Source organism: Xenopus laevis, chromosome 1S (genome assembly GCF_017654675.1).
Source record: "Xenopus laevis strain J_2021 chromosome 1S, Xenopus_laevis_v10.1, whole genome shotgun sequence".
In the NCBI taxonomy this organism is placed as follows: Eukaryota; Metazoa; Chordata; class Amphibia; order Anura; family Pipidae; genus Xenopus; species Xenopus laevis.
Genome location: NC_054372.1, coordinates 101,056,040 through 101,081,295, shown reverse-complemented (window position 1 = coordinate 101,081,295; position 25,256 = coordinate 101,056,040). Strand labels below are relative to the sequence as shown.

At 38.0% G+C, this 25,256-nt stretch overlaps 1 protein-coding gene across 3 annotated transcripts in view; it reads left to right on the top strand.

Annotated features, from left to right (window-relative positions):
- LOC108703720 (polycomb group RING finger protein 3) overlaps window positions 1-25,256 on the top strand; it is a 49,734-nt gene that overhangs the window by 9,696 nt on the left and 14,782 nt on the right. Inside the window, exons 1-2 of one of the 3 annotated variants that reach the window (XM_018239917.2) lie at window positions 12,396-12,493; window positions 19,971-20,088. In XM_018239917.2, coding sequence (XP_018095406.1) covers window positions 12,491-12,493; window positions 19,971-20,088 — 121 coding nt within the window. In that variant the 5' untranslated portion in view covers window positions 12,396-12,490. Of the gene's footprint in view, window positions 1-12,395; window positions 12,494-19,970; window positions 20,089-25,256 lie in introns of those variants that run through there. The other 2 variants (XM_018239919.2, XM_018239918.2) reach the window with 2 other exon arrangements.

Sequence of the window (25,256 nt, the reverse complement as noted above, 5' to 3'; positions counted from 1 at the left end):
TACATGTGCATGGCTGTTCAGTGAAACGTACAGAACCACATAGCAAATGCTTTAAATAAACGTCATCTCATAGTTACAGAACGTCAGGGCCATACTGCATGAGCAACTTGTAGCTAGCAGCTTGTAGCAGGCTAAGAGATTCCATAGATTCCTATGGTGAAAGTCTGTACTACAAGGAAAGGCGTTTAATGTGAAAGGGTATTTTACCAATTAAGTCTGTGTGTGACTCCAGTTCTTCTTGTTTCTCTTCCCCTGCCCTGGGCATGGAGAATGTGCAGTCCTCCTTACAGAACTGTGCAAATTTAACTGTAGACAAACTGGGCTCTCCCCCCTACTGTGCCATTATACTGCCTCCCCTGTCCCCTTCCGAATGTAATTATCGAGCCACAGAATGTAGAGAGCTCTGCCATCTTGGCCATTTCATTCCTGGAAATGCAGTAGCAAAGAATACTGACAAAACTCTGAATTTTGTGTGTCAGATACAGGGGCCAAGTAAGTTAGGAAGACAAGTAAGACAAGGAAACCTTTTTTTTTCTAAAGCTGGGTTCTTTAACACATCAGATTCCCAGTGTTTATTGTAAGGCCACTTATATGTCAGTGTTTCTGCCTTGTGTCTCTCTGCCTTATGTCCACCCAGTGGGGACTATTTATTCACTTCCTAACTACTGAGGTAACGTGGCCATACACGGAGAGATCTGCTCGTTTGGCAATGTCGCCAAACGAGCGGATCTCTCCCCGATATGCCCACCTTGAGGTGGGCAATATCGGGCTGATCCAATCGTGGGCCCTAGGGCCCAACGATTGGATCCTAACGAATAGTAACAGGACCGCATCAACTAACAGATGCAGCCGCGATCTGACGGGATTTTTAGTCCCATCCGATCGAGATCTGGCCGACTTTCGGCCAGATCTCGATCGGGGGGGCCCCATACACAGGCCCCACGGTCTGTCAGCAGCTTTTATCGGCCCGTGTATGGCCACCGTTAGCCACACTTTAATCTTGTAGGGTGTTATTTTAATAACTTCAGTTCATCCAGCTCCCATTTGTTTAGCATTCCTATGGTTAGTTCTGCCATTTTAGTTACCCAAAACAACACATTCAGATGCAAATATAGGTGTTAATACCTCCACCTCTAGATTTTGCCTGTGTGTGTCTCTGTTGACAAAAGCTTGTGATTTTGCTTCAGTGAATCCCTTTTATAATGTAATTGTTTGGGAGTTACTGGATAACTGTAAATGGACTTTTAGAACTTCCTTAAGGTGGCCAAGATCTTTTCGTTGCCGTAGGACCAAGCTTATCTTGAAACAATGGTTTAAATGTGTCAGTTGTCCATCAACAAAAACAACTATTTCAAGCGATATTGTGTAGTTGAAGCCAGGAAAACTGTGGGTAGCTGCTTGCTTGTCCCTCCAAACAATTGGACAATAGATACATTTCACTGTGAATTATAAAAATCTTCTAACCTGACCAATGGATTTTCTGACTGATGTTGGGCGAAAAATTGTTATACATCATCATTCGGTGCCCACTGACCTCATGATAATTTGTCGGATCGCACTAAAATCAGTCGTTAGGGAGACAAAAATCTTAACGCCTATGGCTTCCTTTACTTGCATGAATGTTATAGTTACTACACGTACTATGTTCCACAGATTCAGAGCTGTGGAGTGCGATTTTTAAGCAATTTCAGGTACCTGGAGTAGATGTCGGAAAAAATGTATTGACTTCTAATAAATTTAAATTGTAATGAAAAAAAAATACAACATGTTATAATTTCCTGTTTCACAGATAATAGTCATCATAAAGTACTTCTCTGCTGTAAGAATACAGCCCAGTGCCTAGTTGTTTCACTAGTGTGAAGTCCGACTGAGCTATTATAACCTTATTGTTTTGTTCTTTTTGTCTTTTGTTTAAACTTTAGGTTTAAGGAATGTTTGTAGTTTCTTTAATAAAATGAGAAGCCTCAATAACATAGGTTTCTCATTCAGGTTGGCAGTGACAGGCTTTGGTAGCCAATGGTTGCTCTTTGATTTGTTCCCAAAAACAGACCCCATTTTCATATAGCTTTAAAACTGCTGGATTTTGGTAATGATGAAATGCCTTGTATGTTGTGTTCTTCTAATCAATATGGAAAATATATTAGTTTATTAAAAAAAGAGGAGTCAGATTTAGAGTTGGGGGTACAGAATCGAAGGATTTATGTACCGACACCACAACACTGCACAGATTATTTAAAAACAACTGCTTGTTAAACTAGGGGGCCCATTCACTTAGCTCGAGTGAAGGAATAGAAGAAAAAAAACTTTGATTTTCGAATGGTTTTTTTTGTGGCTACTTTGACCTTCGACTACGACCTCGAATCGAACTAAAAATCGTTCGACTATTCGACCATTCGATAGTCGAAGTACTGTCTCTTTAAAAAAAACTTCGACCCCCTACTTCGCCACCTAAAACCTACCGAGGTGCCATGTTAGCCTATGGGGAAGGTCCCCATAGTCTTTCTAACATTTCTAGGTCGAAGAAAAATCGTTCGATTGATGGATTAAAATCCTTCGAATCAAACGATTCGTAGGATTTAATAGTTCGATCGAACGATTTTTCGTTTGATCGAACTATTTGCGGTAAATCCTTCGACTTCGATATTCGAAGGATTTACATTCGGCAGTCGAATATCGAGGGTTAATTAATTTGACCCTATGTAAATCTGCCCCTAAGTGTATCTACTACAATTTTTCACAGTATGGAAAATATGTTTTTCACTGGAGTCTAAATACACCCAAAATGTTGGCACAGGTAAAGGCTTAAACAGTCCCTTTGTTGAATTTATATGATAAAAATTGGGCTCATTCAGATGCTTTATAAAAAGAACATTTTTTATAAGAATAACTAACTAACTAATTTTTGTTTTTGTTTGACTTTCATTTTGTTGTGAGGACGCAATGCTGCTTCCCAACCTTTTCAGGGACTGGATATAAAATTAGGATTTATGCACCCCAGTGATTTTAATATGTTTTGCAGATAGACCACATTTATTTTGCAAGTATCTATCCACTCAGATCTGTCCCTTAGGCTAAGGCCACACTAGGCGATAGCGCCGCGATTTGACTCGCGGCGACTTTTCGCCGCGACTTTTAAGCCGCAATCGCTGGGGAAACTTTTGCGCTGGCGTCTATGGGGAATCGCGAAAAATCGCCAGCGTAAAAACACACGCGGCGATCTTTTTTCTATTGTCGCGAAAAATCGCCTAGCGAGGCAATTTCGAGCGACAGTAGAGAAAAGATCGCCGCGTGTGTTTTTACGCTGGCGATTTTTCGCGATTCCCCATAGACGCCAGCGCAAAAGTTTCCCCAGCGATTGCGGCTTAAAAGTCGCCGCGAGTCAAATCGCGGCGCTATCGCCTAGTGTGGCCTTAGCCTTAAGGTGGCCATACACGGACAGATTTAAAATGTTGATTCTGCAGCTTATCTGCCAGTCTCTGGGGCCCTTTGACTGCCTCCCAGACCAATATCTGGGCAAAAATCACCCAGATCCTGATTGAGCAGGTTTGATTTTCCATCCCAATCAAGGACCGCATCAGCTAGCCAACATTATCCTCGTCCTGTCAGCTGGCTGGCTGTTATTGTAATCTGATTGTTTGGCCGCAGGGCCCACGATAGGGTTAACCCGACATCACCCACCTTCTGATTATCAAATTCTCCTTAGCCAAATCTTGGAAAGAACTCATCATTTGCATGTTCAGAATTGACCAAAGTGTGTCAAAATCGCATGACAACAGAGGTTTAGATTATGTTTAGCCAGACACTCCATATTTGTGTTTATGTATTCTATGCATGATGCTTAAATTGTGCTCTGATATAGGCATGTCCTTGTCAGAACCTTTGGGTCTGTTTAGTATTTGGACTAACCAGACCTTTCTACATGCTCTATCTTGATTCTTGTAGTCCTGTCATGTTAAATCATAGTTAAATTGGGTTGAAAAAAGACAAAGTCCGTAAAGTTCAACCCCTCGAAATGAAAACCAGGCATCCATACACACACCCTTCCATACTTTCACATAAATTATATATACCCATACCTATACTAACAGATACTTAATTTGTTCAGCACACATGGCGACATATATTGTAATAAACACAGAATGGTATTAGCCAACAAGGGTGGGCCTGTATAGAATTGTTACTATGGTTGCAATGTTACAAGCAACCATAGGCTTTTACAAGGCTTAAAGTAGTCAGACCTGAAATCCAAATAAATAAATCACCCCATGATACAGTATTAACCTATTCCTGTTTCCCTTAATAATGGCAATATTTATCACTGTACAGGGGTTAATGTTGCACTTAACGTTATTGCCTAAGTACAATATTAACCCCTGAACTGATAAGCGTGCAGCCATGACAAGTACTGTTCCTCATTAGCAGTTAAGAATATTATAGACAATAAAGGCAAAGTATGCACTTATTTACCCTAAGTGGTAATTCATTTCATTTTGGATCTGAATGGGGGAAGGACTTCTCATCTATACATATTGATGTTTTGTTTTAAACTAAGCCCACCCCAATATCAAACAAAATCATATGCGTCTGTTGTGTATGGAGCCCAGTTTTGAACAGCTGTAGCCCTCTTAGAGGTAAATACTTTAAATTCACCCCTAAATATAATTTTAATCTGACATGTCTACACTAAATTATATGGATCTACAGGTTACATTAGCTGCTTTCAGTACAATGTATTTGGCTACAGGTAGTTGGTAAGTAACAGAACTTCTGCTGACAGGCTCATTGTCCTGAAAATAAAAGTATCAATAGGAATAGTCCAGCAGTATGGATCAACCATAAATTCTTTTGCCAGAGATTTTAGATGGGATAGTTTACATTCTGCCTAGTGCCTCAAATTGGTTCAAGTAAAGATACACTGGCACACAGGGCAATTGCAGTGCAGGGTGACCCCTTGCTGTTTATTTGTGCGGACGTGCGACGTTTCGGGGCGAACCCCTTTCTCTTTTTGTTTTTTACAAAAGTGACCAATGTGCAGACAATATAAAGTTAAAACAATTAAGGCAATTAACATACAGAATAGAGAACAACACCCTCCAACTCTCCCATCAAATGTGTAGTCCAATCCCAACGAGGTATGGAAATACCTAAAGTTTAAAATCCAATCCAAAAAACTGTTTAGTAAAAAGTGACATATAATAGTTAATGTGTCCCACTGTGTAAAAAAGATTTAATCATTCCGGCTTGTTACATCAAAGCTGGTTCGCTAGAAAAAGGATAAAAACAGATATATAGTATACAATATATAGTAACAAAGCAACGGCTAAAAACTGTACAAAAGATTAAAAGATAAAAATGTAACAAATTTCTAGCCACACGCTAACCCTGCTAAAGAAAAAATATTTTTATTTTTACCTGTCCCTGGAGTCTACAAGCTTTTCCTCATCTGAAAGGAAGCAGGAAAGAATCATTAATATATGTAACAGGTGGATTCCACAAGCATTATTCTCAGCATGCTTTATAAATAGCAGGACAAATTGTATTCCTCGTTTAATCCCCTTGGACTCCTGAATTGGAGTAACCAAATCCAGTAGCATTCTCTCTGGAGCAACATACGTTTTTTATCTTGCCCCTGACTGGTAATCACTTTCTCCAAAATCAAAAAAAATGCTTTGCCATTAAAGTTTCCTTTTTTATTTTTGCTGTAACTTTTTCCTTACTTTTCTTCCCTGGGGATTGTGGGGTCTGAGGTTTGTGATTGCGAATCATGCATTTATGTTCATTCAGCCTGATTTTTATGGGTCTAGTTGTTTGTCCAATATATGCAAGGCCGCAAGGGCATTTTAAACAATATATTACCTCACAGCTATCACATGAAAAGCAGCCCCTTATCATATGTTTGGATCCTTTCTGTGGATGTGTTACAAAATTCCCCTGTATTATGCTATTAAAGTGCCTGCACGGAAAAGTGCCATTAAGATTCAACCTCACAGGAAAGTTACCCCTTTGTACATTCTGACTGCGTGATTTAATCAAATCTCCAATATTTTTCCCACTTTTGTATGAAAACAAAGAAGGCTTTTGGAATAAATGGCCATATTTGGCATCAGAACTCAAAATACCCCAATACTTTAAAATTATCTTGCGATATACCTTAGAATTGCTGTCATACACTGAGATATATGGTAATCTCTGTGGTTTATTGGGAGATATAGTTTTTTTAGAGAGTAACTGTTTCCAGGGCAACTTTTTAACCTCTTCCCTCAAATTGGTTGCCATACATGTTACTGTGCAGCAGAATGATCATGTACACTGAAATGTAACATTCTGCTTAGATAATGAATGAGATAATGAGTGTGATTTGCTTGTATGTAAGAGTAACATCTATGCTTAGCCCCTTTAACTGAAATAGTAGGAAAGATGGCTGTACTGTTTATAACCAATATAGTAGTGTTCCTCAATAAGCTCTTGTGAGAAGGGCACTCTTATAGTTTTTTTAGTCTCTGATTCCGGTTTCTGAAATTATTGTAAGACATGTGTTTGTTATATTAAGCACTATGTGATTTGCTAACCCTATACTGTATAAATAAATGAATGATGATGATGACCTATAGGAATTGAACAACTTATGGCTGATTGTGCCTCTCCTAAAAATGCAAATTAGTCAATTGTTGTTTGTCCAATCAATTTGCATGATCTGTACTGGGATGCAATTTCAGATGGTCCATTTGGGTATATGTAAAGCCATACATGTGAAAACCCTGATCTTTTGTAGAGATGACCAAATTGTTGATTGGCCACTTTAGGGACCTAAACAAACAGTATATCTGCTCACTCCTGGCCAGATATACGTCTATAAGCCAGTTGTTTTGTCCCCATGCTTCTGCCAATTATTGACAGCTAGTGTAAACCTGGGTGTAGCCAGTTTTACTAAAGCTTATACAAAAAATTGGGTATAGGCTATTGGCTATTTCATATTATGGGAAATATAAGTAGTGTGTATGCAGACTATTGAATGTTCCCACTAAGAAGAATGAAACCTTTACAAGTAGCAATGAAATCACATGGAAATTCAAGATGCTGGTTACTTGTGGCCTCATCTCTGCGCAAGTTAATGTGATGGAAAATCTGCTACACTAATAACGTGTACCATATTGTCCATTGTAAAAGCAGCTCAAAAGTGGAACAACCCAGCAACCTAATTCACATTCAGTAAGATTCCATCCAAATGATTTGCAGGACAATACATGTTTAGAATGGCTTTTGTATTAATCTGTGGCTGAGAAAAGGTGTGCTTTGCTTTTATTTAGTGGCTGGGCTTAAACTTGGTTAAAATAAACCTTATAATCTGTTTTGCTTTTCTATATTCCCTAAAAAAAGATTTGAACAAGGAAGCACCCTTTCCAGAGTTGTCATCATTTGTCATAATTATTACCCATAGGCCTATTCTTGTTTGTGCTTGTACTAGGCAAAGCTGTTTAAGAGGATAGGTAAAGCTGTGTAAGAGAGCAAGACGAATTTAAAGGGGAAGTACCATTTCCTTAAAATGTATGTTCTAGGCAAGCTTTCCCTCTGATTCATTTATTTCAGTTGCTTGCAAAACTTATGACTGTAGTCTAGCATAGTTTTTGTTTCTTTATTTTTGTGATGACTTGCAGGGGTGTGATTATAAATTGTTGAAAAAAATGCATGTTGGCGATACAACAGTCTCTAATACTAAATGATGCTTATACTGGTGCTTATTTTTTTTTATTGACATTGAATACCTTAACTGATAATATCTGCACAATGAAACTTGTTTTTTTAAGGTGGCTTGATAAAATTGTTCCATAACTATTTAGTAAACAGTTTTCCAATATTTAAAATGATCATTAATGGCTTCTGTACTTTTAATGAACCTTTTAATGATAATTCAGTACTCTTTGAACTAACATATACTGAGCACTTTATGGATTTAGACATGTATCAATGCATAAAGAAAAAAAGCAGAGATCAGTGATTTGCATGGAATCCTATATCAGTTAGGTGCTGACACTCAAAAAGGATTAAAATAGTGACTGATTTATGAAGTTACAAGCACTTCGCAGATTTACACCCGCTAACTAAAAGGTAAATACATTTAGTTACAAACGTACAAAGAGAAAAATTACATTGAGTTATTGGGAAAACAAGTTTTAAAATACTCCAATGTTGTAAGTTTCCCCGTGTCCAAATAGTTGCATTGTGTTGTTGTGTGAAGTTTTGGTGCACTTGATTAATTTTGATTAAGCTGTATTCATTGTAGAAATTCCTGAACCAACAAGACAGTATTTCTGCTTTCATGCATGCCTGCACTCTTGCAGTTTTGATTTACAGTTAGGTCCATAAATATTTGGACAGACAACTTTTTTTTTTTCTAATTTTGGTTTTGTACATTACCACATTGAATTTTAAATGAAACAACTTAGATGCAGTTGAACTGCAGACTTTCAGCTTTAATTCAGTGGGCTGAACAAAAAGATTGCATAAAAATGTGAGGAACTAAAGCCTTTTTTTAAAAACAATCATTTCATTTCAGGGACTCAAAATAAGATGGCAACTGCGTTACCTTCAGCAGCCTGCAACTTCAACGCTTAGTTTTATTAAAAAAATAAACACGATTTTAAAAAATATAATAATAATAATAATAAACCTAGCAATTCAAGTGATTTTTGCAAGAATAAAGCCAAGTTGGTAGCGGTTTTGCTAGTGTGAAGTCCAGCTGAACTCTTATGCAACCTGATATTCATACATCATTTTAATCTAGAGTATACAAGCACTGAAAAAAATCAGATGTCAGGGCTTCTATGAAGGAGGATCTGGTAGAGGCAGTTTTGTTTTTAAGAAAAATACTTCATAATAATTCATTTTGGATTGAAGAGGTGATTCATAGCAACTTTCGAATTAGTCTTCATTCATTTTTTATATAGTTTTATAGAATTATTTGCCTTCTTTTCAGCTGTCAGATAAAGGTCACTGACCCTATGTAAAAAACAAATGTGGTGGCCATAGACACATCTATATTCTCATACAAAAGATCTTTCATACTATAATCGGTGCATGTGTGGTGGGAGACAAGGTGACCGGTATAGGTAAAAAGCCTTGGATATCGGTCGTCTCGTTAACCGGGCAGGACTGAAAAATTTGATTGGGCACCTTTGAAGGTGCCCAAACATAGTAACGTTAATGCTGAATCATCAGATAAAGAATTCTTTTTGTTTTTTTCCTGCATATCTGACAATTTAGCTCTTTAGTTAGTAAAGTGGATGAAAGAGCTCTCATATGACTAATGGTTGTGGAAAAGATTGTAATTTATAGCATGTATGGCCACCTTAAGTGGATACAAATGTATTGATATTGCTTCTTTTTGTTACTCTTCTTTCTGTTCAGGCCTTCAACCATGCAAATCAATGCATGGTTGCTAGGGCAATTTGGACCCTTGCAACCAGACTGCTGAAACTGTAAACTGGAGAGTTGCTGAATAAAGAAACATGGTGCCTGAATGGCTGCCCCCTTGGCTACACAGTAGCATGTTTATTTAAAATGTAGTAGTTTCTGAAGCAAACACCATTTTTACGAGTGCAGAGCAACAGCATATTTTATTTTAATTACATTAAGACACTCAGTTTTTGGTGTAACTGTTCCTTTTAAAACAGGAGTCAGAGGTACCATAAACTGAGTAGTTGGTGGAATAATGTACACTTCACAGCCCTGTAAAATAGAGGTACTGATCGTCACCCAGTGATAAACAGAATATTATGTTGTGTCCAGGTCAACCTGCAGCAAACTGTTTATCCAGTGCCAAAGCATTCTGCATAGTAGATCCCATACCTGGTGGCCCCATTCATAGAAATGCAAAAGGTTGATGTCAGGTGACCTTGCTGCCCGTATAGCTTCTGATTTAAACAGCAAACTATATAAAAGGGTCAACATTAGTGTCATTATGTATCTTGACTGGATTGTGCAGTGCAGTAGATAATAGGCCACATAAACAGTTCAATCACTATCTGAAATTCCTCAAACAGATATAAATTGGGAAAGTGAACTGTTTAATCAGAGGCGGAATCAACAGCCAGTATCTTCCTGTTAATGGATAAGTAGAGTATAGTGTTAGTTGGTCTACTACTTATTTTGGTGTTCAAGGTCTACTACTTATTTTGGTGTTCAAGCCTACAAGGCCAGTATGCAAGCTGTATAATAAAATTCCATAGCAAATTAAACATGGGACCTAAATTAGTTTCTTCAGCACAACATCCATACCTGTTATAAAGGTGTTTAACTATCTCAGCTATCAATCAGATATTACCTGCCCCACCTCTATGCCCGAGGCATAAGGGTGGGGCAGTCAATTACTTTAACTTCTATTCAGAAATTCCTAGATGTCACTGCACTCCACACATTCCCCCTTCCCTCCTGACACTCTATAATTGTGTGGGACACTGGGCATGGGCATTAGGCTCCCCATTCTGGTGCATACACAAGATTTTGGGGTGATACACAATTTGCCTTAATAACAGTGTCCACAAAATGGCTCCTGCCTACTTGCTCTGATTGTGTGATTCCAAGACTGAAGGAAACAACATTTAAATAATAAATATAGTGTAAGTAAATTTAATTTTGCACAACAAACATAATAGAAAAGAATTAAGAATTATTTCTTAGGGTGACGGGTCCCCTTTATATCCCCAAGGTTCTGTTTGCTTCTGAGATTGTGGATGTGAAGTTTATTCAACTTCAAATGGTATAATTTATGCTCTGAAGATACATAATCTGATTTTCATAAAAGGGAAACTAAAGTCTAAAAAAGAATATGGTTAGAAAAGTTTGGCCATGTCTTTTTGGGTATTTGTACCAGCCCAAAGCCACCAAAGCTCTGGCAGCTTGCTGTAGTCACTGCCTATTCACTATGAAACATGCATACAAGCCAACTAATCACAGTCCTGCTCACTTAAAAAAAAGCAGATTGGAGCTAGATTTTAGTTGAATTCTTTATTCAGTCCATCCCTAGTTGTGCGACTTTACTTTACACTTTGCAATGATCCCAAATCCTGAACTGTGTTAGTGTTTTTTCCCTCACATAGGGGCAGATGTATTAAGGGTCGAATATCGAGGCTTAATTAACCCTCGATATTCGAATATCGAAGTCGAAGGATTTTGCGCAGTTCGATCAAAGGAATAATCGTTCGATCGAATTGAATGATTCAAAGGATTTTAATCCATCGATCGAAGGATTATCCTTCGATCAGAAAAAACTTGGAAAGCCTATGGGACCTTCCCATGTTGTTATTGATGCATATAACAGGGCAGCACTGGTTTATATGTACCTGTAACCATGAAACACCTGTGTCTCTATGTCCTGAGGATTTATCTGGTCAGTATAATTTAAGGGAATCTCTCCAGGATACATTTTCTTGATCCCCTTGGTGCTCTGTAGACGTTGAAGAAAAACGTTATTATAGATGCATGAGAATTAACTAATAAGAATGCCGATTAGATCCCCAGTCAGCCATCTTGCTATTATCTTACATAAAGTGATAATGTCATTTTTGGCTTAATTATATGAAACTGGAATCAGACATGAGGATAAAGGACAGACATGTTCAGTGCTGGGAAACTGTGCTTAATGCTTCCAACTCCAATTTCAGGAACAAAATTAGGAACCTGATTTATACAGATCAGCTGAGATTCTCACAGGAGCATTATTTTGCATATTAATATCACTGCTAGCTCTGGAGAGTTGGGGGAAAAGTCTTATTAAAGGAACAGTAACACAAATGTTTCACATTACAAATATATCTGAACATGTTTATTAACATATCTGTCATACAGGAATTGCAGTACCATGGGTAGTTATTGAATAAATAGCATTACCTTAAAAATACAGGCATGGGATCCGTTATCTGGAAATCCATTATCCAGAAAGTTCCAAATTATGGGCTGCCCATCTCCCATAGACTCCATTTTATCCAAATAATCCAGATTTTTTTAAAATGATTTCCTTTTTCTCTGTAATGATAAAACAGCACATTGTACTTGATCCCAACTAAGATATAATTAATCCTTATTGGAAGCAAAACCAACCTGTTGGGTTTATTTAATGTTTACTTAATTTTTTAGAAGACTTTAGATATGAAGATCCAAATTACGGAAAGATCCATTATCCAGAAAGCCCCAGGTCCCGAGCATTCTGTATAACAGGTACCTGTATAGGGCAATATAATGATGTGGAGACCGTTTTACTTCCGGTTAAAACCAGAAGTCTGTTTTCTGCATTCTGTATGATGTAAAGAAGGCTGCTTTCCTAGTGATTAATGGGTTTCTGGTGCGAGGTCAGGGAGAGGCGTGGTTAATGGAGGCTTTCTTATGTCCTGCTGTGTCTGGATTCAGTTGTAAGCAGAGCGCACTGCATACACGGAGGGGGGAAGCTGATGAAAGGATGTCACAAGAGAAGCTGTAACCTGAGCCCTATCAGTACATGGTAATGTTATTTATTCGAAATGTACTTATAACATGGAAGTGGCTGTATAATATATTTGCTAATAAAAGTGTTGGGAAGCAATATGTTTAATGTAGAAAAATCCATATTAATTTACATGGACCAGGAACACAGCAACCAGTGCAGTCTGCATATTCTGATTATTAATCAATCTTACTGCATCAGCTTGTATGAAAAATGTTGCTGTTTTGATAATTTATGACTACCCCTAAGCTTAGTTTCCCAAGAACAGGCCAGAGCACACTGAGCATGTGCATGGTCTTGCAAAAACGGTCTCACAAAGTTACAAAATGGCGGCCCCCTGTGGTCAACTTAATTGAAAGCAACCTCTAGGCTGGCGCAGTAAGTTCAGAATGTTTATGTTCAGTATACAAAATACAACATTTTTCTAGAAATATTCTATATTAGTCTGATTAGAAAGATAGGAGCACTATTAAGAACATAAATGTTATAAACAGGCTATAAAAGGTGGTATCAAGTAATAGAACCCACTAATGGCTTCTGCAAATGAGTATGGATTTTTATTTTTATCCAACCAGGCTAAAGCCATTATTTCTACTTTCTATCCAAATGCCTATAACAACCAAATCATATATTTTCATCTGCATGTGCCAGGTATGACTTTCTAGTAGTAATTGCAGGCTCCAGTATGTAATTGGACATGTGAACCAACACCTACCCATTAATTATGGCTTATTGTAAATTTTTGTGATTGCGAATCTGAATTTAGCAACTACACCATGTGAATATTGAAGTCCTTTCCAAAAGAACCTTGTGTAGCATGCCACTGCTGCGTTTCTCATTTTTCTAAAATTTCTGCATTTTTCATGTTATTTGTATTTAACTATAGCATAGTGAGAGAATCCATACATCCATGTCTGCAGGGATGTTTGGAAATGTTTGGATGTTTGTTTATTATTATAAATCTTTAATTTTGCCTTGTTATTGCACTGCTGTTAAAGTTTTTTTTGTGGTTTCCCTAAATCCATTAGTAAGAACATAGCCCAATTTTTTAACGTTTAGTGCTAACAGAATGCTTTGTGGGGACATTGTAAGCATTTATGGCTATTTAGAGAACACCTGCTACCCACTACAGATCACTTCTATTCACTAGAAAATCAATGGCTTAAAACCTGCAGGGTCCACAGGTCTACCAATAAATCTAGAGGTTGGTGTGTCACAGAACAAGGAAACAAATAAAAGGCTGCATCTTCTTCCATAGTCACTCACCTTAAAGTGGACCTGTCACCCAGACATAAAACGCTGTATAATAAAAGTCCTTTTCAAATGAAACATGAAATCCAAATTCTTTTTTTATTAAAGCATTCATAGCTGTTGTAAACTCATTTAAAAATCTCAGCTGTCAATCAAAGATTGCCTGCTCCTTCGCTATGCCTTAGGCATAGAGGCGGGGCAGGCAATTACTTTCACTTTCCATTGTCCACTTACTAGATATCACTGCACTCCACACATTCCCCCTCTCTCTTTGCCATTTAATTGTGTAGCCAGTGCATGGGGATGGACATGGGGTCCCCAATTCTGGTGCACAAACAAGATTCTGAGATGATGCAAGGCTTGCCTTAAAGGGATACTGTCATGGGAAAAAACATTTTTTTCAAAATGAATAGGTTAATAGTGCTGCTCCAGCAGAATTTTGCGCTGAAATCCATTTCACAAAAGAGCAAACAGATTTTTTTATATTCAATTTTGAAATCTGACATGGGGCTAGACATATTGTCAATTTCCCAGCTCCCACAAGTCATGTGACTTGTGCTCTGATAAACTTCAATCACTCTTTACTGCTGTACTGCAAGTTGGAGTGATATCACCCCCCTCCCTTTCTCCCCCCCCCAGCAGCCAAACAAAAGAACAATGGGAAGGTAACCAGATAACAGCTCCCTAACACAAGATAACAGCTGCCTGGTAGATCTAAGGGCTGGGATTTGGGGAGATTTAGTCGCTTGGCGACTAATCGCCGCGACTTTTCTCCCCGAATGCCTCCCCTCGCTCTGCGCCTGGCTAAAATGAAAAATCGCCTGTGCTAATCACACGCGGCGATTCGTTTTCCGAAGTCGCCCGAAGTTGCCTCACGAGGAAACTTCGGGCGACTTCGAAAAACGAATCGCCGCGTGTGATTAGCGCAGGCGATTTTTCATTTTAGCCAGGCGCAGAGCGAGGGGAGGCATTCGGGGAAGATTGGTCGTGGAAAGTCGCGGCGATTAGTCGCCAGGCGACTAAATCTCCCCAAATCGCCCAGTGTGTCCCAGCCCTAAGAACAACACTCAATAGTAAAAACCCATGTCCCACTGAGACACATTCAGTTACATTGAGAAGGAAAAACAGCAGCCTGCCAGAAAGCATTTCTCTGCTAAAGTGCAGGCACATGACCAGGGGCAGCTGGGAAATTGACAAAATGTCTAGCCCCATGTCAGATTTCAAAATTGAATATAAAAAAATCTGTTTGCTCTTTTGAGAAATGGATTTCAGTGCAGAAGTCTGCTGGAGTAGCACTATTAACTGATGCGTTTTGAAAAAAACATGTTTTCCAATGACAGGATCCTTTTAATAACAATGTCCACAAAATGGCTCCTGCCTGCATGCTATCATTATGAATTCCCAGACCAAAGGAAAATAATTTATACAATGTAATCAAAGTTTATTTTGCTTGATTAATGTGATAAAATAGGATTTGGAATTTTTTTTACATTAAAGGGCGAGTTTGCACCTGGGAAGGCTTTGCCACACTTCGACGCCACTTCGTCAGACGTTAATTTGTAGAAACAATTTGACGAGCACTCCATTCACCCATTGAATTAAAAGAAGTAAATGTTTATTTCCAACAAATTAAAAGCATCTGTTCCCTGAGGCGTTTCATATCCACCGATACATATTCATAGGTACTACTATACCTATGACTACGTATCGGTGGATACGAAACACCTCATGGAACAGATGCTTTTAATTTGTTGGAAATAAATATTTACTTCTTTTAATTCAAAACTTTGTTAGCGATGAACTCTTTCGCTAGCGAATTGTCCTCTACACCTGTTAGTAAATTGGCGATGTCCCTGCAGATGGGATTTATATAGAATTTTCGATAGTGACAGCCACTTCGCCCTTTATTGAATTTGCCCCTTAGTGTTATCTAGCTCTTGCCATTAGCTGATTAGAAGTGTCAGAGCTTTGACTTTGTTCCACTATTTTCTTCCTTTTTCTTTGAGTCTCAGCCACTCTAAATGGAATAGCACACAAAGTGTACATTTAAATAATACCAGTAAAAAGGTATCTGTACTACAAAAACAACAAGTAATTAATTCTCCCCATAACATTAGCCATGCAAAGCTCAGTGAAATGTACATGTGCACAGGTGTCCAAAATATTTTACTGTCAATATGATGCTAAAGCCATCCACTGGGTAATTATAGCTGGTTTTTCCATTGATAATCATGTTTATAAGAACTTAATGAGGGTTTTATAAAAGATGGCAACTCAGAAGTAATCTGACAGTTCTAAGTCTGCCTTCAATTAATTTTTATTTCAACACGGCTAAGGAGATTAGTTCCTTCCTGTTCTTGATCTACCTACGAAATACATTTCTTCGAATTTCTTTATGGGGTTTAATTCCTAAACACTCTGAAATTCTTATAACCAAAGCCAATTTAAATGTTCAGTTCATACCTTATTCTAATGTTTTACTTGTCCATTGCTCCCTTCTGTGATGAATAAATTGTGCCCAAATTTTGTGTTAAACCACATATGCACAGACTTCCACACACAAGGGGCTCTATAGAAGCTCATCCTTTGTAAGAAGCAGACTATACATTGAACTTGTTTTAAAGGGGTAGTTCACCACCTAAGTTAACTTTTAGTATATTATAGAATTCTAATTGCTCCTCATTGTTGATGTTTTTCAATTATTCGCCTTCTTGTTTCCATCTTTTAAATGGGTTTCACTGACTCCATATAAAAAAATAAATGTTCTGTAAGGCTACAAATGTATCGTTACTGCCATTTGTATTACTCATCTTTCTATTCAGGCCCTCTCCTAATTTGTATACCAGACTCATTCAAATGAATGCATGGTTGCTAGGGTAATGTGGACAATGTAAATCGCCGGCGGGATGCTTAGTTTTTCTGAAGTCACCCAAAGTTGCCTCACGAGGAAACTTCGGGCCACTTTGGAAAGCCGAATCATTCCGTGTGCCATCCCGCCAGCGATTTACATTCTAGCCAGTGGGAAGGCAGTTTGGGGAGATTAGTTGCCCGAAGACGAAACGATTTGTTGCTGAGCGACTTATCTCCTGAAATAGCTGCGTGTGTCTCTGCCCTAAAGGATGAGGAAAGGTGAAATCACTGAGGGCTGCCAAATGTTAGGCACCCCCCATTGATTATAATCCCCAGGCCAGTGCTTCTGTAAGCAGAAAACTGCACTGGCTGGAGACGAGCACCATGGAGTGAACTTGTACCAGGTGCACATGCGCAGTAGAGTAAAAAGCCAGACTTTAAGCAAGAAGTGTCTTCCACTCTACTGCATACATTGGCCAGTAGTGATGTGCGGGCCAACCCGATACCCGCAGGACCCTCAGGTTGGGGCCAAATCCGCACCCCCCTTTCTGTACAAATGCCGGCTTCTGACTTTCGGGTTCAACTTTTATAGAAGCGCACCTGCTCGCCACGCCCCTTTTGTGACATCATCTGCGGGGCGGCACGGGTGGAGGGAGGGCCGGTGGTGGGTGGGTGCGGGAAAAACCTGACCCGCACATCACTATTGGCCAGGGCCATTGAAGAACGAAAAAGCAGAAAAGCAGGTCATTCTGCGATGCTTCCTTAGAAGTTTCCCTGGTCAGTGGTCAGGAGCATCAGCCCATGTTATATGGAAAGTGAATATAATCACTGAGGGGTGTGTAACTTTTGATTTCACCTTCACTTTTCATTTAATATCTGCTTTAGTTGTCTCCGAGAAGGAATACAGAGACAAATCCTACATACTGTATATCAGTGGTTCCTAAACTGTGAGTCCTTGCACCTTGGGGTGGTGGCAGATAGTGAGACGTGAATTGAAAAAAATGTGGCAGCTACTGCTATATAGTAAAGTATCTTAATAATATGAGTTCCCAAAACCACCTCAAACTTTTTTTTCTTATACTTTATTTTCCTATTATTTCTTATTTTTCTTGTGTTTTAAATAGAGTGTAGCTGCCAGTTTTATTTGGCTAAGGAAATACTGGTGCATACTCTTAACAGCTACAAAAAGTAGCATTGTGTGTCTCTACTTAAAGGTACAGTAACACAGAAAATCAAATTGTTTTAAATTAATTTAAAATAAAATGTAGTGCAGCCCTGCACTGGTAAACCAAACTGCTGTGTAACAATGGCCATTGTTGAAACGGGCTAAATCATGATATGGGGATGTTTCTCATACTATGGTGTTGGACCTATTTATCATATAACAGGGATCATGGATCAGTTTCAATACATCAAAATACTTGAAGAGGTCATGTTACCTTATGCCAAAAGAGGAAATACCCTTGAAATGGGCGTTTCAACAAGTCTACGACTCCAAACACGCCAGTAATCAAGCTAGATCTGTGTTCCAGGCCAACAAGATTGATGTTATGGAGTGGCCAGCCCAATCCCCGGATCTTAATCCAATAGAAAACTTGTGGGGTGACATAAAAAATACTGTTTCTAAGGCAAAACCAAGAAATGCAGAAGAATTGTGGAATGTAACAGGTGACAGAAGTTGGTGGACTCCATGCAACACAGATGTTTAGCACTTCTCAGAAACACTGGTTATACAACTAAATATTAGTTCAGTGATTCAAAGGAAAGCAAAATCTTGAAACATTTTTCAGTTTATACAGTGAATGTTTATAAAGAAGAATGCAGACACTGCTATTTTTTTGAACAGCCTAATATTTTATTTTTTTCACTTTCTGTATAGGAATAACACAAATTTGATATATTTTTCCTCATGTTTTGATTTGGAATATAATGTGCAGAGTTCCCAATGCATTTGCATGTATGGAAATAAAAGCTATAATAGGGATTTTGAGCTTTATTCGCTTTTTTAAACACACTGCAATTGAAAAGGGCTAAATGTCATGGTATAAGTAGTGAATGATAGATAAGCTCTGTAGAACACCACTATATTCTAAAGAGCTTTTAAATGACAAAGGAGCTAATTTGTCAGTTTACGATAACAGCCCTGTAAGTAACAGAAATGGAGTAGGGTCACATCCTTTAGCATTTTTTTTTTTTTTTTAAATATAAATATTATAATTGCTTCCACTGGCTAATTGGTCAGACAGACATCTGTTATGATAAAGCTAATGAATACTCTTCTGATCAAGTACAGTCTGATCACTATGATATTGCATATTCCGCATTCTACATCCAAATGCTCTGTTAAACCATGCATAAGAGTGATGTATACTGTAGCAGTAAGATAGCTTTACCAATGCTGCCACCATGTGAGCATAATAGAAATTTTTTTTTATAAGGTACTAAAATTACTTCATGAATGTTGTCTGTAATATTATCCTTGATTTATAGATATTTAGGGGCCGATTCATTAACTTCGAGTGAAGGATTCGAAGGTAAAAAGCTTCGAATTTCGAAGTTTTTTTGGGCTACTTCGACCATCGAATGGGCTACTTCGACCTTCGACTACGAAGGATTCGAAGTAAAAATCGTTCGACTATTCGACCATTCGATAGTCGAAGTACTGTCTCTTTAAAAAAAAATTCGACCCCCTAGTTCGGCAGCTAAAAGCTACCGAAGTCAATGTTAGCCTATGGGGAAGGTCCCCATAGGCTTTCCTAAGTTTTTTTGATCGAAGGATATTCCTTCGATCGTTGGATTTAAATCCTTCGAATCGTTCGATTCGAAGGATTTAATCGTTCGATCGAAGGAATAATCCTTCGATCGTACGATCGCAGAATTTGCGCTAAATCCTTCGACTTCGATATTCGAAGTCGAAGGATTTCAATTCCTAGTCGAATATCGAGGGTTAATTAACCCTCGATATTCGACCCTTGATGAATCGGCCCCTTAGAGTAATGTTGCAATTGTTCTATATGCTTATTACACATGGATATGTTTTTCATCTGTTATGGTTTGGTGCTTTGAAATAAAAATGTAATAGAGAAGAAAAATTCAGGGCGGCCAAGGGTCTGAATAAAAAACCAAAAACAAACAGATTTTTGGCTCAGTGTTCAGTCTCTTTTTGTTAAAGAAAACCTGACAGTACTTTATTCAAGTATAAAAATATAGTTATGCCAGTATCCCTCTACAAAAACAAGAACATTATTTTACTTGAAGTATTTCTATTTACAAACAGGTTCTTGGATCAAAGTAAGGGGTTATTGGTATTTAATAAGCCTTTTCTGTATGATTATTAGATCACTTTTGCTCCTTAATAGATTTCTTTTCTCATCAAGATATCTTTCTTTTGCAGACACCAAAGATGCTGGCCCGAAAGATAAAACTCTGGGATATCAACGCCCATATAACATGTCGCTTGTGCAATGGATACCTTGTCGATGCTACTACTGTAACGGAGTGCTTACATACCTGTAAGTGGGTTCTCTAGAAATTGTATTATTTTACAATGTACATTTCTTTGTCCTAAAGTAACCATGACTGTAAGGGGTTGACTTTTATATACAAATGTGTGTGTAAAATGTAAAGAAAATTCTGTAATCTGTATCTACATGCAATACAAAATTTGAGAAGCCCTGCTATGAATTCATAAAATGCCATGTAATTTATGTACTCAGAAATCAAATACTTTTCAGAGAACAGTACAACAGACATTTGGGGTTTGCCATGCCAACATTAAGACAGGGTCCATACCAGTGTAGCAGTAGTCCTTCCTTGAAAATAAAACTCTCTCAACTTCAGGGATTCATCCTATACTCATGGATGCAGTGGTCAGACCATGCAAAAAGGTACTTAAAAGACAATAGAGATAACTGACATACAGGAGCATGGCAAATACAATAGCACTTGCATGTCACATGTTACACCCAGGTGGGTGGTTGTTTTTTTCTCATAAAGGCCTATTGTTATACTTTACTGTTGCTTTACTGACTTTAGGGGGCATTTCCTAGAAGAGCTCATTGTACATAGAAAAATATATAGTTTGTTTCAGAATAACCTTAGCTTTATAGATCTACCTGAATTTTCCCTGGAACATGATATGACTCTATTTAAAAAATGTAAAATCACATTATTTATACAGGTATAGGACCTGTTATCCAGAATGCTCGGGACCAGGGGTTTTCCGGATAACGGTTCTTTCCATAATTTGGATCTTCCTACCTTAAGTTTACTAGAAAATCATGTAAACATTTAATAATCCCAATGGGCTGGTTTTGCTTCCAATAAGGATTAATAATATTTTAGTTTGGATCAAGTACAAAGTACTGTTTTAATATTACAGAGAAATAGGACATTTTTTTTTAAAGATTTGGATTATTTGGATAAAATGGAGTCTATGGGAGACTGGCATTCCGTAATTCGGAGCATTCTGGATAACGGTTTCCGGATACCGGATCCAGTACCTGTAATATAGAAAAACATATTTTATTACAAAGATACTACAGATTTGGAAGTTGTGTGCCCCTGTACTTGCCAATACCAAAGTATAGTTTTATGGAGATTCCTATCTTACATAGCTCAATAACCCACGGCAATACACTAAGATATTTTCAAAGCATTACACAAAGGAAAAACATTCTTTCAATTGCAATGCCATACACTGACTCCAAAAACCTTATATTTTTGGAAAATACACATTTTGACAATCACAAATTAGGTAAATATGTCACTTTTTTAATCTACAAAACATATGCAAAATTTAAATGTTTTTAAAGAAATTTTTACAGATGCCTTCAAAGCTAGCATCTTTTCTTAACAGTTTAATGCCTAGTGTATATACATCATTACAAAACGTTGGCGTATAGAGACCCAAAAAGACAATATTGAAAATTAAAAATGTATACAAACTACAAGAAATAATCCAGAATAATGCAGAATGCAATTACAATTAAACAATTACAAACAAATAAAACCTAAAACCGACCTAGGGACTTAAAGGACCAGTTCAGTGTAAAAATAAAAACTGGCTAAATAGACTGTGCAACATAAATAAATGTTTATAATATACAGTTGTGTTCAGAATAATAGCAGTCCAAAATCACTGTTTTTGGTAGACATTCTATTTCTACATGACAAATAATTTACTAGTAGGTGAAGTACAGTAATAGAAAAACAACAGATACAATAGTCATGACATGCATGCTGTTGATTCTGTGTAAATTAATCATTAATTGAGGCTTGTTCCAAATAATAGCAGTGTTCAAAATAATAGTAGTGTAGAGTTCAATCAGTCATTCATTCTGTGAAAAAAATAGGTGTCAATTACGTGGAAGAGAACTGAAAACTACCATTTGAATGGATAGAAGAATAGCCAAAATGGCAAGACTCAGCCAATGATCAGCTCCAGGAAGATCAAAGAACGTCTAAAGTTACCTGTGAGGATTGTTACAATTAGAAGACTCCTATGTGAAGCCAAGCTATCGGCAACAAGCCTCCGCAAAGTCCCATTGTTGAAAAAAAATTGCCAAAGAAGACATTGATTGGCCTAAAAGGAAATGGTGCAACATTTTGTGGACTGATGAAAACGAGATTGTTCTTTTTGGGTCTAGGGGCCGCAGACAGTTTGTCAGATGACCCCAAAAACACTGAATTCAAGCCACAGTGAAGCATGGTGGCAAAAGCATCATGATATGGGGGATGTTTTCATATTATGGTGTTGGGCCTATTTATACCTCCCAACTGTCCCATTTTCAACAGGACAGTCCCACTTTTGACAGCTCAACCCGCAGTCCTGCATTTGTACTGAAAAGTCCAGACTTTCTCTGCACTGAACAGCCAGAAAAATAAACAAAGTTTGTAACTTAATTGGCTTTTGGCAGAGAGCCCAGAACAGCCACCATGTGCAACTAAGATACTTTGTAACAATTTTGAGATGAGCAAATAAGTAATTGTAACAATTTAGATAAGGAGGTCCCTTTGGGAAAGTTAGACTCGCAGCTTAAAGGGCAATTCATCTTCATTAGCAAAACTGTATTAACTGAAAAAAAAACAGAAATATGTTCAAACCTTAATAGCCTGCCACATTTTGTAAAATGAACATGGTAATTAGGGGGTGTGGCCACAAAATGGGCATGGTTAAAAAAATCTCTGCAAATTTGCTTGTCCCTCTTTTTGTTTCCAAAATGTTGTGAGGTATGCCTATTTATCACATACCTGAGATTATGGATCAGTTTCAATACATCAAAATACTTGAAAAGGTCATGTTGCCTTATGCTGAAGAGGAAATGCCCTTGAAATACGTGTTTCAACAAGGCAAGGGCCCCAAACACACCTGTAAATGAGCAACATCTTGGTTCAAGAGCAACAAGATTGACGTTATGGAGTTGTCAGCTCAATCCCCGGACCTCAATCCAATAGAAAATTTATGGTGTGAACACAACTGTAGTTAGCCAAAAAGTTAATCTATAAAAGCTGGAGTGACCGGATGTCTAAGAACAGAACACAACTTTTTAACTCTTTGTTAGTCGGTGACTTTAAGGGGGGCACATAGGACATAACTGTTCAGTGAGTTTGCAATTGATCCTTGGCATGCAGCTCATATTCAAAGGCAAACAGCTATGACCCATGTGCCCCCCTCCTCGAGTCACTGAATGGTTACTGCCTGGTAACCAATCAAGGTAAACCAAGAGAGCTGAAAAGCAGGAAGTAGTGTTCTGGCTATTATGTTAGACATCCAGTCACTCCAGCCTTTATACATTACATTTTTGGCTAACTAGCTATATTAGAAATTTTTTTATTTTGCACAGCCAATCTATTTACACAGTTTTTATTTTCACACTGAACTGTTACTTTAAGGTGGCCATACACAAGCTGGCAAACCTTATTGGCCCACTCTTCTACAGGCCTCTCTGACCAATATCTGGCAGAAAATTGAGAAAATCAGACAGTTTTAAAAATTCTGCTGAGGTGAGGACTGCATCAGCATTTTGATTCCATCCTTGCCCTGACGGCCTGCATTGGCATCATTGGATTCTCAGGCCAAACGATTGGATCAGCCTAACAGCGACCTTGCCAAACAAGTGGCTCTTTAAATGTACAGCCAGCTTGAAGCACATGTTAATTTGTTATGCGAACAATGTTCTGCTTACACCAGTGGTTTTTGGATTTCTTTTTTTGTTTGTCAGAATTTAGCCAGGGCCCATCTTAGCTTCTAACACAATTACCTACTGTCTTAGGTAATTGCTGAGAAACTAAGCATGCTGTAACATCTGCCACAAATTTACCTACCAACAGTGGAAGCTTCTGCTGCTGTTATTTCTATGCCAGATTATAGTATTACAGTATATACCATAATGTTATTAATATAAACCTTCCAGCACATCCCTGTTCTTCCCAGTCTTAGGAATCTGTACCCTAGAGTAGATTTGTAGAGCTTGTTACAGCAACATTGTTTATACATATTCTAAATTATGCATTAATAAAACCACTGTAAGGTCATTCACATAAAGATCTGTTTATTTGGCCAGGCCACAATAAAGTGGATCTTTGCCAGATTTATCTAACCAAGTATTGAGCCAAGCTGTAATCTGTATTCAAAAAGGGATCTCAGCCTTAAAACTATAGGCCAGTTAATCTGACATCATTGGTAGGAAAGCTTTTTGAAAGGGGTATTAAGGGATAACACACTTGACTTCATTGCAAATCATAATATGAGTTTGTGCCAGCATGGTTTTATGCGTAAGATCTTGCCAGACTAATTTCATTTCCTTTTATGAGAAGGTAAGTAGGGACCTCGATTCTGGGATGGCTATGGATGGGATCTATTTAACTTTGCTAAAGCATTTCATACAGTGCCAGACAGCAGGTTACTGGTTAAGGAATATTTTAACCATATTTTATGGCCAAAACTGTTAAAATTGTCAAGGAAATTGTTAATCGATTCAAGTTTTTCCTCCCGAAAAAAACTGTCAAGAAGGCTGCAGAACAACTGCTGCAAAGCATGCTGTAACATCTGCCACAAATTTACCTACTAACAGTGGTATAAATTGCAGTTGGTCGAATTTCAAGTTCATGTGAGTTTAAAATAACTCCCATGAACTCTAAAATGACCCTTGATAAATCTGCTATCTGTGTGTCGGGAGTTTCCTTAACGGAGAAGGATCTAGGGGTTTTTGTAGATAACAAGTTGTCTAATTCCAGGCAATTTCATACTGTGGATCCCACAGTGAAGAAACGGGTAATGTGAAATTAGCAGAGCTCACCCTTGCTGTAGTGTAGCGTGTCGGCCGCATCTCCCGCGATAGTCCGGCAACTCCAAGCCGGAATCTGCAAACAGTCTCCGTGTATCACCGATCAGCGCTGGCTCAATCACCCCTCAGGAGTCGCTACACGATTCTTTTGAAAAGAAAAGGCTTATATTTCGGCTCAATAAATGATAACAGGCAGTGGGTAAGTGGTACAAACTATTTGTATCTGTTATCACTTATTGAGCCAATATAAAAGCTGCTTTTCAAAAGAATTGCGTAGTGACTCCTGAGGAGAATTTCATTCTGTGGCCACTAAAGCAAATAAAAGTGTGGTCTTACATAAAAAAAGGCATAAACTCAAGTGATGAAAACATAAGTTTGCCACTTTATAGGTC